The sequence below is a fragment of the Misgurnus anguillicaudatus genome, chromosome 22 (genome assembly GCF_027580225.2).
Source record: "Misgurnus anguillicaudatus chromosome 22, ASM2758022v2, whole genome shotgun sequence".
NCBI lineage: Eukaryota > Metazoa > Chordata > Actinopteri > Cypriniformes > Cobitidae > Misgurnus > Misgurnus anguillicaudatus.
In genome coordinates, this window is record NC_073358.2 from 32,112,389 (window position 1) to 32,125,829 (window position 13,441).

General features: G+C 37.5%; 1 protein-coding gene across 1 annotated transcript in view; it reads left to right on the top strand.

Moving 5' to 3' along the window:
* The window catches only part of LOC129440263 (uncharacterized), a 47,308-nt gene extending 34,466 nt beyond the window's left edge, over positions 1-12,842 (top strand). The window contains exons 77-96 of the mRNA XM_073860791.1: positions 7,627-7,773; positions 7,867-8,109; positions 8,203-8,379; positions 8,465-8,610; positions 8,694-8,784; positions 8,866-9,255; positions 9,334-9,460; positions 9,661-9,779; positions 9,861-10,057; positions 10,143-10,326; positions 10,431-10,596; positions 10,746-10,870; positions 10,978-11,286; positions 11,374-11,577; positions 11,669-11,794; positions 11,902-12,072; positions 12,218-12,322; positions 12,399-12,494; positions 12,579-12,710; positions 12,807-12,842. Coding sequence (XP_073716892.1) covers positions 7,627-7,773; positions 7,867-8,109; positions 8,203-8,379; positions 8,465-8,610; positions 8,694-8,784; positions 8,866-9,255; positions 9,334-9,460; positions 9,661-9,779; positions 9,861-10,057; positions 10,143-10,326; positions 10,431-10,596; positions 10,746-10,870; positions 10,978-11,286; positions 11,374-11,577; positions 11,669-11,794; positions 11,902-12,072; positions 12,218-12,322; positions 12,399-12,494; positions 12,579-12,710; positions 12,807-12,827 — 3,276 coding nt within the window. The 3' untranslated portion in view covers positions 12,828-12,842. The remainder of the gene's footprint in view (positions 1-7,626; positions 7,774-7,866; positions 8,110-8,202; positions 8,380-8,464; positions 8,611-8,693; positions 8,785-8,865; positions 9,256-9,333; positions 9,461-9,660; positions 9,780-9,860; positions 10,058-10,142; positions 10,327-10,430; positions 10,597-10,745; positions 10,871-10,977; positions 11,287-11,373; positions 11,578-11,668; positions 11,795-11,901; positions 12,073-12,217; positions 12,323-12,398; positions 12,495-12,578; positions 12,711-12,806) is intronic.
* Positions 12,843-13,441: the final 599 nt, after the last annotated feature.

Consider the following 13,441-nt stretch of genomic DNA (forward strand, 5'->3'; position numbering starts at 1 on the left):
AGAAGATCTAAGTGATAAATAATCTTGGTCAAACAAATGAAACCTCAAGTACTCATTTTAAAACACAGAGTAGCAAAAGATTAGCTTCAGGATTTTATTATAAATATAAAATACTGTTATTATATATAAAAATATATTTCTTTTAAATGTACACTACAAAACATCAGCAAGAACTGTCATGCAACTGTACTGAAGCCAATATTAGAAAAATCTAGTAGCTATTACCATACACAGGCACAAGTTATTCTGCATATTAGGCAGTTCAAGAAATCTGATCCTTGAGTATGCACGAGTGTCCATGGAATGCAAATCAATCAATCGAAGCAATAATATAAAACAAGTTGTACTAACATATAAACATGACAGCATTACATTTACAAAACATTTAGTGTAGGCTTTAGTCAAAATGCTAGTGGTACTGATTTGCTATACCAAAAATAGTCTACCTGTATTATAAAATATTACTGCTATTTCAAAGGACAGCAGGAATTTAAATCTAATAGTTGGACTTAATTGTAATTTAACCACACAAAGTTTGCTGAAAATAATTATTTAAAAATACAACCATATTCTTTCTGCATACAATCTAAAGAATGGCTCATCTGTATATTTTAATTGCGTGGCAAATTTCCACGCATTGAACCAATGTGATTTTCTAAATATGACTTTATTACATTGACCTAATGTAATTTTTATTGAAATCAAGCACCACATCAGATAAATGTAATTTAATTATGTGGCAAATTTCCACATAAAGTTATTACATTATGTTATAGTTGTATCTCATGTTTGTTGGATGCATATAAACTCTTTCTGCTGAAATTATCAACGATGACATTGAACCAATGAATCAATTGGTAAACGGGATATTTTTAACAAATTAGATAAGTGAAAAGCAGACTATGAGATCTTGCTTTGCATTTAGAAACAGTTAAATATCATGTGAACGGTCCTACAAGTGTATATGTTTGTATTTTCTTGTGTACACCAATATATTCTAATAAAAAAACATTGATACAAACCTTGTTTCTTCAAATAAGTCCAAGAATTTTTACTTTTTGAAAACAAGCTTCAACCTGAGGCGATTAAACTCCCACATTATTCAAAACCATCAAAAATTTAAATATGCACTTATCTTTATTAATCCACTGCAGATTTGAAGATTGAATATATATAATTTCACCTAAAATAATCTTAAAAGTAACTTTTCTTACCTAGAGACAGAAATATTGAAAAACTGCTATGATGTCCATTGAGTTGCCTTGCTCTATATACAACCCATTTCATGTACAACCTGGACAATTGACATTTCTCCAAAGAAAAAAATGCATCTGTTTATAAATGTATATGTATAAATTCAAATTGATCTAAAATAAATGATTTATGGTCATCAAATGAATACCAATTGGGATCAGCACACCAACTCAAATGTCACATTTGTTTCTGAATGTATAATATTTTAATTGATAGTTCAGGACACCAACTCAAATTTCACTTGTTCATCCAAGTAACTTCATTCTTTCTACAGTATATGTACAACATGGAAAATTTACAGTTCGCCAAAGAAACAAAACCACGTCTATTTATGAATGTATAATATTTTAATTGACCTGAAATTGACAATTTATAGCCATCAAAAAAATGCCAATGGGGTTAAAGCACAAACTCAAATTTCACTTATTACATTGAACAACCTGGAAATTTTACATTAGTCCAAAAACATTTGTTTCTCAATGTATAATAGTTAAATTTACCTCATTTGTTTTAGTGTACAATCTAAAAATAAAGCAATCTTAGTTAATAGTAAAAAACCTTAAAATAATCTATTAGTAAAGGCTTTTAAAGTTAATAAATCAAAAGCAAAACATCTTTATGTCTCACAAATGACATTATTATTTAACATTATGAATTGTAAAAATGCATTAACAAGATATGCTAAAGGCTTGGCTATTTACATCTTTGCTATTTGAACTTTGGGCAGCAGCACCAATTGGTCCAACCGATCACTTTCTTAACTCACATACAGGGTAAAGCCATATTTGGAGAAAGCCACATATAACTTCTGCATTGCTAGCAAAGCCAATACAGTATAAAGAGCAGAGGCAGACCTGGAGACATTTGCGTCCAGAAGACAAGCCAAGTTTGTGTGTGGTAAGATGAACTTTCATTTAACTTTAAAAAAGACACTTAGGGAAACACTCGGAAATTAGATAAGAAGAACTAGATTATAGAAAAAAGCATAGAGTGTCTCAAATCCTCCAATAATGCAATTTCCCAATTTTTTTAGTCATGTTTTTTTAACTTAATGTTTTAAAGTCTTTAAAACAAATTAGCATGGTATTTACATGTATGTAGACAGTGACCTTCCTATGTGTATTACAGTGTGAGGATCTTTGTCACCGTCTGTGGAAGTGTGAAAAGGTAAACATGGTGATATTTAATAATGACACACAATAACCTACATTATCAATAATATAAACATGTATGTTGACATTTAGGTTAGTTTAGACTTCTGGACAACATACAGTAGAATTTTATGATTAGACCAAAAAAGATGTCATTTCTATCCTGGTCGTGTAGCTCATGTATTTTTTAATTTCAACAGTAAGCCGCCATCATGAGTACGGACGCTGAGATGGCCGTTTATGGCAAGGCTGCCATTTATCTCCGTAAGCCTGAGAAGGAGAGAGTTGAGGCTCAGAACAAACCCTTTGATGCTAAGACTGCCTGCTATGTGGTTGATGACAAAGAGCTGTACGTCAAAGGGACAATCAAGAGTAAAGATGGTGCCAAAGTCACTGTTATTACTCTTGACACTAAGGAGGTAAAGTTTCCACATTTTCTGGAAAACCTAGATTCAAATTCCACTACCCACTATCTAATGTCCGCTCAATCACTTTAATAGGAGAAAGTTGTTAAGGAGGATGATGTCCACCCAATGAATCCTCCCAAGTTTGACAAGATTGAGGACATGGCCATGATGACCCATCTCAATGAACCCTCTGTGCTTTATAACCTCAAAGAGCGTTATGCAGCATGGATGATCTATGTAAGTCAAGCAGAAAGTGAAACAGCATTCAAGTTCATTATGGCTGTGATGATGCAATCTGATCATTTCTGTGTTGCTTTCAGACCTACTCTGGACTTTTCTGTGCAACTGTGAACCCCTACAAGTGGCTCCCAGTGTACGATGCAGAAGTGGTGGCTGCCTACAGAGGCAAAAAGCGTATGGAGGCCCCACCCCACATCTTCTCTGTCTCTGACAATGCCTATCAGTTCATGCTTACTGGTAAGATCAGAATCTGGAATCACAAGATGTGTTTTATTTGTTTTAATAAAGCAATTACTTAAACAAAAATCACCATTCAATTTACAGACAGAGAGAACCAATCTGTCCTGATCACGTAAGTACTGAATCTACAGTTCACACAAAGATCTTGGGAAAATTTTGAACTATGAAGTAGATTTCAGATAAATGTAGATTTACCTAGCCTATGTTAGAAGTAAATAAAATGAAATGTCCACTCCTTATGCTGTTTGTTTTATCTTCTCTCATAAACCAGTGGAGAATCTGGTGCTGGAAAGACTGTGAACACCAAACGTGTCATTCAGTACTTTGCTACAGTTGCAGTGCAGGGTGACAAGAAGAAAGATTCCAGCAAAATGCAGGTACTCTATATAATACTATAAACTGTACCTCATCAAAGAAACTTAAAACAGAGTCAAAATGTTCTTACTTTTAATTTGTCTTATGCAAAATATTATCAAAGTGTTAATAACTATAATAACCTTTATCCACCCAGGGATCTCTTGAGGACCAGATCATTGCTGCCAACCCTCTGCTTGAAGCTTATGGCAATGCCAAGACTGTGAGAAATGACAACTCCTCTCGTTTCGTAAGTTTTGATTTACATGAGAGACACCTGTTTGGATTTTATGAAGCTCATTGTGATTGCACAACACTGACTCAAATGTCACTATGTTTTTTGAACAGGGTAAATTCATCAGAATTCACTTTGGCACAAGTGGAAAACTGGCTAGTGCTGATATTGAGACATGTAGGTGGACTTGCATTAAATTCACACATCCTGCACACTTGTCCTTGTCTGTATCTCTTTAGACATTTGTGATTTACTGTAAATACATTCTCTGAACAGATCTGCTGGAGAAGTCTAGAGTGACATTCCAGCTTTCAGATGAGAGAGGCTACCACATCTTCTACCAGATGATGACCAACCATAAGCCTGAGCTGATTGGTAGGTGCAAGTATTTCACTTAAAGCTTTAAAATGCCAGTGAATGTAGTAAACTACTCTGTAATTAATGTTATCTGGTATCTTACAGAAATGACGCTCATCACCACCAACCCCTACGACTTCCCCATGTGCAGTATGGGTCAGATCACAGTGGCAAGCATTGATGATAAAGAGGAGTTGGTAGCCACTGATGTGAGTCATTGCTATTTTATTAATGCCACTGATATTTTACATAAATATGGCAGTTCCTGTATTTCATCCCTTTCTATCATTTTCAGACTGCTATTGACATTCTGGGCTTCACTGCTGAGGAGAAGATGGGCATCTATAAGTTCACTGGAGCAGTGCTGCATCATGGTAACATGAAGTTCAAGCAGAAGCAGCGTGAGGAGCAGGCTGAGCCTGATGGCACAGAGGGTGAGACTAAGTAGCTTTAGTGTATGTCACGAATAGTATTTTCAAAAATAGTTGAAAAATACTTTGTTTTAGTGTTCACAGCATAAAGTTATAATTAATTTTCTTCAACTTGAACAATTTCAGACGCTGACAAAGTTGCCTACCTTTTGGGCTTGAACTCTGCTGATATGCTTAAAGCTTTGTGCTACCCAAGAGTGAAGGTCGGAAATGAGTTTGTAACCAAAGGTCAGACCGTGCCACAGGTATGTAGGCCTTAAAATATGTTCAATTAATTATTCGCCTCAATATAATTTGCAGTATATATGTGTGCAGTACATGTGAAACACTCTGCGTATGACTGCAGTATTATAACCCAATTACAGAAAGTTTTAATAAAATGTAAACTTGTGTTCTTTTGCCAGGTGTACAACTCCGTTAGCGCCTTGGCCAAATCTATCTATGAGAGGATGTTCTTGTGGATGGTCGTACGTATCAACCAGATGTTGGACACAAAACAAGCCAGACAGTTCTTCATTGGTGTGCTGGATATTGCTGGCTTTGAGATCTTTGATGTAAGAATGATTTATTTTTCTCTCTTCTCAAAGTTGAATTGTTCATAATCAGTTTTGAGTAAATGTTAATCTTTTCCTCCAGTTCAACAGCATGGAGCAGCTGTGCATCAACTTCACCAACGAGCGTCTGCAACAGTTCTTCAACCACCACATGTTTGTGCTGGAACAAGAAGAGTACAAGAAGGAGGGTATTGTTTGGGAGTTCATTGACTTCGGTATGGACTTGGCTGCTTGCATTGAGCTCATTGAGAAGGTTCCTACTTGTTTTTATACCTCTTTATTTCTGTCTTTTTCCAAACTCATAAACTGTGATAGTAATACCTTTCATTCATTGTTAAACAGCCCATGGGTATCTTCTCCATCCTTGAAGAGGAGTGCATGTTCCCTAAAGCTTCAGACACCACCTTCAAGAACAAGCTGTATGATCAGCATCTTGGCAAGTGCAATGCTTTCCAGAAACCAAAGCCTGCCAAAGGCAAGGCTGAGGCCCACTTCTCCCTGGTTCACTATGCTGGCACTGTGGACTACAACATTTCTGGCTGGTTGGACAAGAACAAGGATCCACTGAATGAGTCTGTTTTGGGGCTGTACCAGAAGTCTTCTGTCAAACTCCTGGCGACTCTCTACCCACCTGTTGTTGAGGGTAATATAAACATGTTGTGTTATGTTTGTCAATGTAACAAAACTCTTATTCATGTTTTGGTTCATTATGGCCTTGCCATTACATTTAATGTCTTTCTCTTTATATATTTAAAAAGAAACTGGTGGTGCCAAGAAGGGAGGCAAGAAGAAGGGTGGTTCTATGCAGACCGTGTCTTCTCAGTTCAGGGTACGTCATTATTTGAGATAATGAAAGTGAATGCAACAATTCTACAGCAATGAAAAAAATTAGAGTGAATTATCAAACTGAAAGTGATTAATAATTTTACAGGAGAATTTGGGCAAACTGATGACCAACTTGAGGAGCACCCATCCTCACTTTGTGCGTTGCCTGATTCCCAATGAGTCCAAGACTCCAGGTGAAGACAAAAAGCACATACAGTATAGATATTCAGACAATTGAAAAAAACATGTAATGATGGTAAATATCTGAACTCTTAACTTATTCCATTTTACAGGTCTTATGGAGAACCACCTGGTTATCCATCAGCTGAGGTGTAACGGTGTACTGGAAGGTATCAGAATCTGCAGAAAGGGCTTCCCAAGCAGAATCCTATATGCTGACTTCAAACAGAGGTAAATGGGATTGCATAAAAATAGTGAGTTGTGTAAATTTATTTAGAGATCTGATGCAATTTCATACTTGTGTCAGAGATACAAGGTGCTGAATGCCAGTGTTATCCCTGAGGGACAGTTTATGGACAACAAGAAGGCCTCTGAGAAACTCCTGGGATCCATCGATGTTGACCATGACCAGTATAGATTTGGACACACAAAGGTTCATATTCTGGTTTACAATGATTCACCGATTCAGAAATCATGATGTTTAGTTTGAACACATGCAGTAGATATTAATATTTGTATTATTGTTCATGAATTCAGGTGTTCTTCAAAGCTGGTCTTCTGGGTACTCTTGAGGAGATGCGTGATGAGAAACTGGCTGCTTTAGTCACAATGACTCAGGCTGCGTGCCGTGGTTTCCTCATGAGGAGAGAGTTTGTGACGATGATGGAGAGAAGGTGAGTAATGGTAGAAATCTTTAGAAATGGCACAACATCCTTTTTTTTTAAATAACCCAGTTGTTATAAGCCTGTATCTTCTTGTATTCCTGTAGCTCAGTTAGTAGTGTATTGTGTTAGCAATGAAAATGTCATTGGTTGATCGTTGGGAACATACATGCTGCTAAAAAAATATAACTTAAGTAAAAGTCTGCTGTAAAAGTGTCTGCCAAATGCATAGATGTATATTTTCCTACTTCAATGAATCATTGAGTTCAAAGTGCTGAAAATGGTCATTAAAATGTACACTGCATTAAATATCTAATTGTCAATGGCAAAGAATTATACTGTCATAATTACCCTTCAAACAGTTTACATCCATGTCTGTTAATTACATTGTTTAGTTCAGTTTAAGATTGAAAAAGCACCTATACAAAAACAAATGCATATCTACTGAATACAACAGTATTCTCAACAAAACATCTTACTAGATTTACGAACCAACATCCCTTTAAAGTCTGTAACAAATATAAATGTAAAGTAAATTATGCACAGCACAAAGAATCATTTTGAGAAACTACAAAACTATTGCGTTGACGTTCAATATTTTTTGTGTATTAAATTATTGTTTATCAGGGACTCCATTTACACCATTCAATACAACATTCGCTCATTCATGAATGTCAAACACTGGCCATGGATGAAGGTTTACTACAAGATTAAGCCTCTGCTGAAGAGTGCTGAGACTGAGAAGGAGCTTTCAAACATGAAAGAGGACTATACAAAATGCAAAGAAGCTTTGGCAAAGGCTGAGGCTAAAAAGAAGGAGCTTGAAGAGAAGATGGTTTCCCTGCTGCAAGAGAAAAATGATCTGCAGCTGCAAGTGGCTTCTGTGAGTATTATTTTCTGAATTTACAAAACTTTGCTCTGGTTTCAATTGTGTTTTATATGGAATTATTTAACAAATCATTTTAATTTTTTTCAGGAATCTGAGAATCTCTCAGATGCTGAGGAGAGATGTGAGGGTCTGATCAAGAGCAAAATCCAACTCGAAGCTAAACTCAAAGAGGCAACTGAGAGACTGGAGGATGAGGAAGAAATCAATGCTGAACTGACAGCCAAGAAGAGGAAACTGGAGGATGAGTGTTCTGAGCTGAAGAAAGACATTGATGACCTGGAGCTCACCTTGGCTAAAGTGGAAAAAGAGAAACATGCCACTGAGAATAAGGTTTGAGGAATAATTTAACATTAGATTTCATTAACTTTGTTATATTCTGTCAATTTTTTTAAAATTCTGAGCTCATTTATGAAAAATTCACAGGTGAAGAACCTGACTGAGGAAATGGCAACCCAGGATGAGAGCATTGCCAAGCTCACAAAGGAGAAGAAAGCCCTCCAAGAGGCACATCAGCAAACTCTGGATGACCTCCAGGCAGAAGAAGACAAAGTCAACACTCTGACCAAAGCCAAGACAAAGCTTGAGCAACAAGTTGATGATGTGAGTAAATTCTTCAAACTTTTTTTTAACTAAATTGTTTTCATCGATCTTATTTGAAAACATGGTCAATTTTGTTTTCCAACAGCTTGAGGGTTCCCTGGAACAAGAGAAGAAACTCCGTATGGACCTTGAGAGAGCCAAAAGAAAGCTTGAAGGAGACCTGAAATTGGCCCAGGAGTCCATCATGGACCTGGAGAATGACAAGCAGCAATCTGATGAGAAGCTGAAGAAGTAATTGAAAATACATGATGTTATTAAAACTATCTAGTTGTCTTGTAATTTTTTTCATACATGGTTTTTCTTCCTTATAACAGGAAAGACTTTGAAACTAGCCAACTGCTCAGCAAGATCGAAGATGAACAATCTCTTGGAGCTCAACTTCAGAAGAAGATCAAGGAGCTTCAGGTATTTACTTGGACGTTTTTAGCATTGTTTAAAATGGAAATTCAAGATTGTTAAAGTGTGCTTGATTTCTTGTTACTGTAGGCTCGCATTGAGGAACTGGAGGAAGAGATTGAGGCTGAGCGTGCTGCTCGTGCAAAGGTTGAGAAGCAGAGAGCTGATCTCTCCAGAGAACTTGAGGAGATCAGTGAGAGGCTTGAGGAGGCTGGAGGAGCAACTGCTGCTCAGATCGAGATGAACAAGAAGCGTGAAGCTGAATTCCAGAAGCTGCGTCGTGATCTTGAAGAATCCACCCTTCAGCATGAAGCCACCGCTGCTGCCCTCCGCAAGAAACAAGCAGACAGTGTGGCCGAGCTGGGAGAGCAAATCGACAACCTCCAGCGTGTCAAGCAGAAGCTTGAGAAAGAGAAGAGTGAATACAAAATGGAGATTGATGATCTCTCCAGCAACATGGAGGCTATTGCCAAAGCAAAGGTTTAAAATTGTATTTCTACAAGAGTAAATGTGAATATGATTAGGATTATCAAATATTTAATGACTTTGTTTTTTTAGGCAAATCTTGAGAAGATGAGCCGCACATTGGAGGACCAACTTAGTGAAATTAAGTCCAAGAATGATGAGAACCTTCGTCAGCTAAATGACCTCAGTACTCAAAGGGCAAGACTTCAAACAGAAAATGGTAACAAATGACAAATCTTGAACTAGTTAAAAGAATGCTGCACATAACAGTATTGTGTAATTAACATTTTAGATTAGACAGTTAAATGAAATATGGTAATTTAAAAATGATTGCTACACACTTGTCTTATAGAGCTTGTTTAAAAAAGACTTTAGTATAAAAACCACTAATCTACTACATGTGAATCTAAATCTTACAAGGTGAGTTTGGCCGCCAGCTGGAGGAGAAGGAGGCTCTTGTTTCGCAGCTCACCAGAGGCAAACAAGCTTTCACTCAGCAAGTTGAGGAGCTTAAGAGGCAGATTGAAGAGGAGGTTAAGGTAAAACACCACAACCATTGGGATTGCACACTTGCCACTTACTGCAGGGCAAAGGTAACAACATCTGATTTCATCTCCTAGGCTAAGAACGCTTTGGCCCATGCAGTGCAGTCAGCTCGTCATGACTGTGACCTCCTCCGTGAGCAGTTTGAGGAAGAGCAGGAGGCAAAGGCTGAGCTCCAGAGGGGAATGTCTAAAGCCAACAGTGAGGTTGCTCAATGGAGAACAAAATATGAAACTGATGCCATCCAGCGCACAGAGGAACTTGAAGAGGCCAAGTATGAATATGAACAAAACCTGATAAAATGTCTGTTAATAATATTGCTTGCTTGTTCTGACTGCTGGTAATGAAATGCATAACAGGAAGAAGCTGGCTCAGCGTCTGCAAGAGGCAGATGAACAGATTGAGGCAGTGAACTCCAAATGTGCCTCTCTGGAGAAGACCAAGCAGAGACTCCAGGGTGAGGTGGAGGACCTCATGATTGATGTGGAGAGAGCCAATGGCTTGGCTGCCAACCTTGACAAGAAACAGAGGAACTTTGACAAGGTAAGGAATTTTGAGTGCTTGTATAAACACTGGCAATAAAAAACAAATTTCAGCATTCTATAACTAATAACATTTTTATTGACCTTGAAATTTCTTCACCCAAGGTTCTATCAGAGTGGAAGCAGAAATATGAAGAAGGTCAGGCAGAGCTGGAAGGTGCACAGAAAGAAGCTCGTTCACTCAGCACTGAACTGTTCAAGTTGAAGAACTCTTATGAGGAGACTCTGGATCATCTGGAGACACTCAAGAGAGAAAACAAGAATCTTCAGCGTAAGAAAGAAATTGTTAAATGAATATAGTCATCTGAATATATTACAATGTACAAAACATATTAAAATGTGAGTTCAGCATTGGTAAATCATGTGTCAGAATGTGTATTGTTCACTGTATACTAACAGTGCTTTTAATCTTTCATGTAGAGGAGATCTCAGATCTGACAGAACAGTTGGGTGAAACTGGTAAGAGCATCCATGAACTGGAAAAAGCCAAGAAAACAGTAGAGACAGAGAAGGCTGAGATTCAGACTGCCCTGGAGGAGGCTGAAGTGAGTTTGAATTCGTGTCCCAACATACCGTGCTTACCATACTACTGTACATTTGTAATGGGGAGTATATTTTAATTCTAAAAATATTTTTTTATCTATTTTTACAGGGCACTCTGGAGCATGAAGAGTCCAAGATTCTTCGTGTCCAGCTTGAGCTTAACCAGGTGAAGAGTGAGATTGACAGGAAGCTTGCAGAGAAGGATGAGGAAGTCGAGCAGATCAAGAGAAACAGCCAAAGAATCATTGAATCCATGCAGAGCACACTTGACTCTGAGGTCAGGAGCAGAAACGATGCTCTGAGAATCAAAAAGAAGATGGAGGGAGACCTAAATGAGATGGAGATTCAGCTGAGCCATGCCAATCGCCAGGCTGCTGAGGCCCAGAAACAGCTGAGGAATGTTCAGGGACAACTCAAGGTATGTAACTTCTCTTAGCATATTTTCAATGTTGTATCATGTACTGCAAAGGGTTCCTTTAATTGGTTACCATGAATTAATGTTCAGGATGCCCAACTGCATCTTGATGATGCCGTGAGAGGACAGGAAGACATGAAAGAGCAGGTGGCCATGGTGGAGCGCAGAAACACTTTGATGCAGTCAGAGATTGAGGAGCTGAGAGCTGCTCTGGAGCAGACAGAGAGAGGCCGCAAAGTGGCTGAACAAGAGCTGGTGGATGCCAGTGAGCGTGTTGGACTGCTGCACTCTCAGGTAACCTTTAAGCACATTTTTATCAAATACAATAGGAAACCATGCTACAGATTTGATATGTTTGTTTTCATCTAACCCTTATTTATTTTAGAACACAAGTCTCCTGAACACCAAGAAGAAGCTTGAAGCTGACCTTGTTCAGATCCAGGGTGAAGTTGATGACACTGTGCAGGAAGCAAGAAATGCAGAGGAGAAGGCCAAGAAGGCCATCACTGATGTGAGCAATAGTAACTCCTAAATGTTTCACAAAAATAAAATTGCATAAAGTAATTTTTGCATATTTTCATACATTTAATTTAATGTGTATCTGTACTTTTCTAAAAGGCTGCAATGATGGCAGAAGAGCTCAAGAAGGAGCAGGACACCAGTGCTCACCTGGAGAGGATGAAGAAGAACCTGGAGGTCACAGTGAAGGATCTGCAGCATCGTCTTGATGAGGCTGAGAATCTGGCCATGAAGGGAGCAAAGAAACAACTCCAGAAACTGGAGAGCAGAGTGAGTTTTCTTTCCATTTCAACTTTCATAGTCATGATGTAGGCGTTGTGAATTTTATTTCATAGTATAATATTGCATGTTATATTGTTGATTGACAACAATGTTTTCTTTGCATAACATTAATCTTATAATATCTTTTATTTAGGTCCGTGAGCTCGAAGCTGAGGTTGAGGCAGAACAGAGACGTGGAGTTGATGCTGTTAAAGGTGTCCGCAAATATGAGAGGAGAGTGAAGGAGCTCACCTACCAGGTAAAGAATCTGTATTAATGTTTATTTTAAATCAATTTAGTTATATTTTAGTCTAATGTGTGTGTATTTCCTGCAGACTGAGGAGGATAAGAAGAACATCAACAGACTGCAGGATCTGGTTGACAAGCTTCAGCTGAAGGTCAAGGCTTACAAGAGACAGGCTGAAGAAGCTGTGAGTATCTGATTTGAAAATTATAAAGATCCCACAAACATTTGAGATCTCTAGTACCCTGTTTAACTGTTCTTAACTTTGCAGGAGGAACAAGCCAACACTCACCTGTCCAAGTTGAGGAAGGTGCAGCATGAGCTGGAGGAGGCTGAGGAGCGTGCTGACATTGCTGAGTCTCAGGTCAACAAGCTCAGAGCCAAGAGCCGTGATGCTGGAAAGGTAAGTTTTAATAACCGATAAATGACAACCTTAATTTTCTTTCATTATGATATCTAGTATAAATCAAAGACTGACATTATCTCTTTGTTTTTCAAGGGCAAAGAGGCAGCTGAGTAAAGAACACAGCAGAAGCTTGACTTATAATTTACAATGGTTATTCTGAAAACATAATAAACATTTTGTAATCATATATCAACTTGTCTGTAACTTAATATCATTTTTTCATCATATGCAAATGGTTTAATTTACATTTTATCCAAGTTGTGGACATGCATAAAATCTCACTTTTGCTGTAGAGGTTTTTGTTAGAAAATACATCAATCATTTGACAAAAAATATCAATTATAGTGCATGGGTGTTTAAAACTTGCAGCGAAGCACCAACACTGCAAATTATCACATCAATTACTAAAATCACAAAGACAATCATAAAACAATGCTGAATTTTTAAATCTCATTACACCAGACCACTAGAAAGACAAAGTCTAAATTTGAATTAAGCATTCAATCTGTGGCTGGTAAGCAAATTAAGAAAAAATAACATTAAAGGTCTTTCATTTAACGTCATTAATATGGTTTTAAAACAAGATTTTAACCCTTACGAAAATTAACCATGGTTTTATTGTGGTAAAAGTGTAGTAACCATGGTTTTTTGGTGTATTGATTACTATCAGCAAAACCATGGTTTTACTACACTAACCATAGTTTAACTATGGTTATTTTGTGGTTACC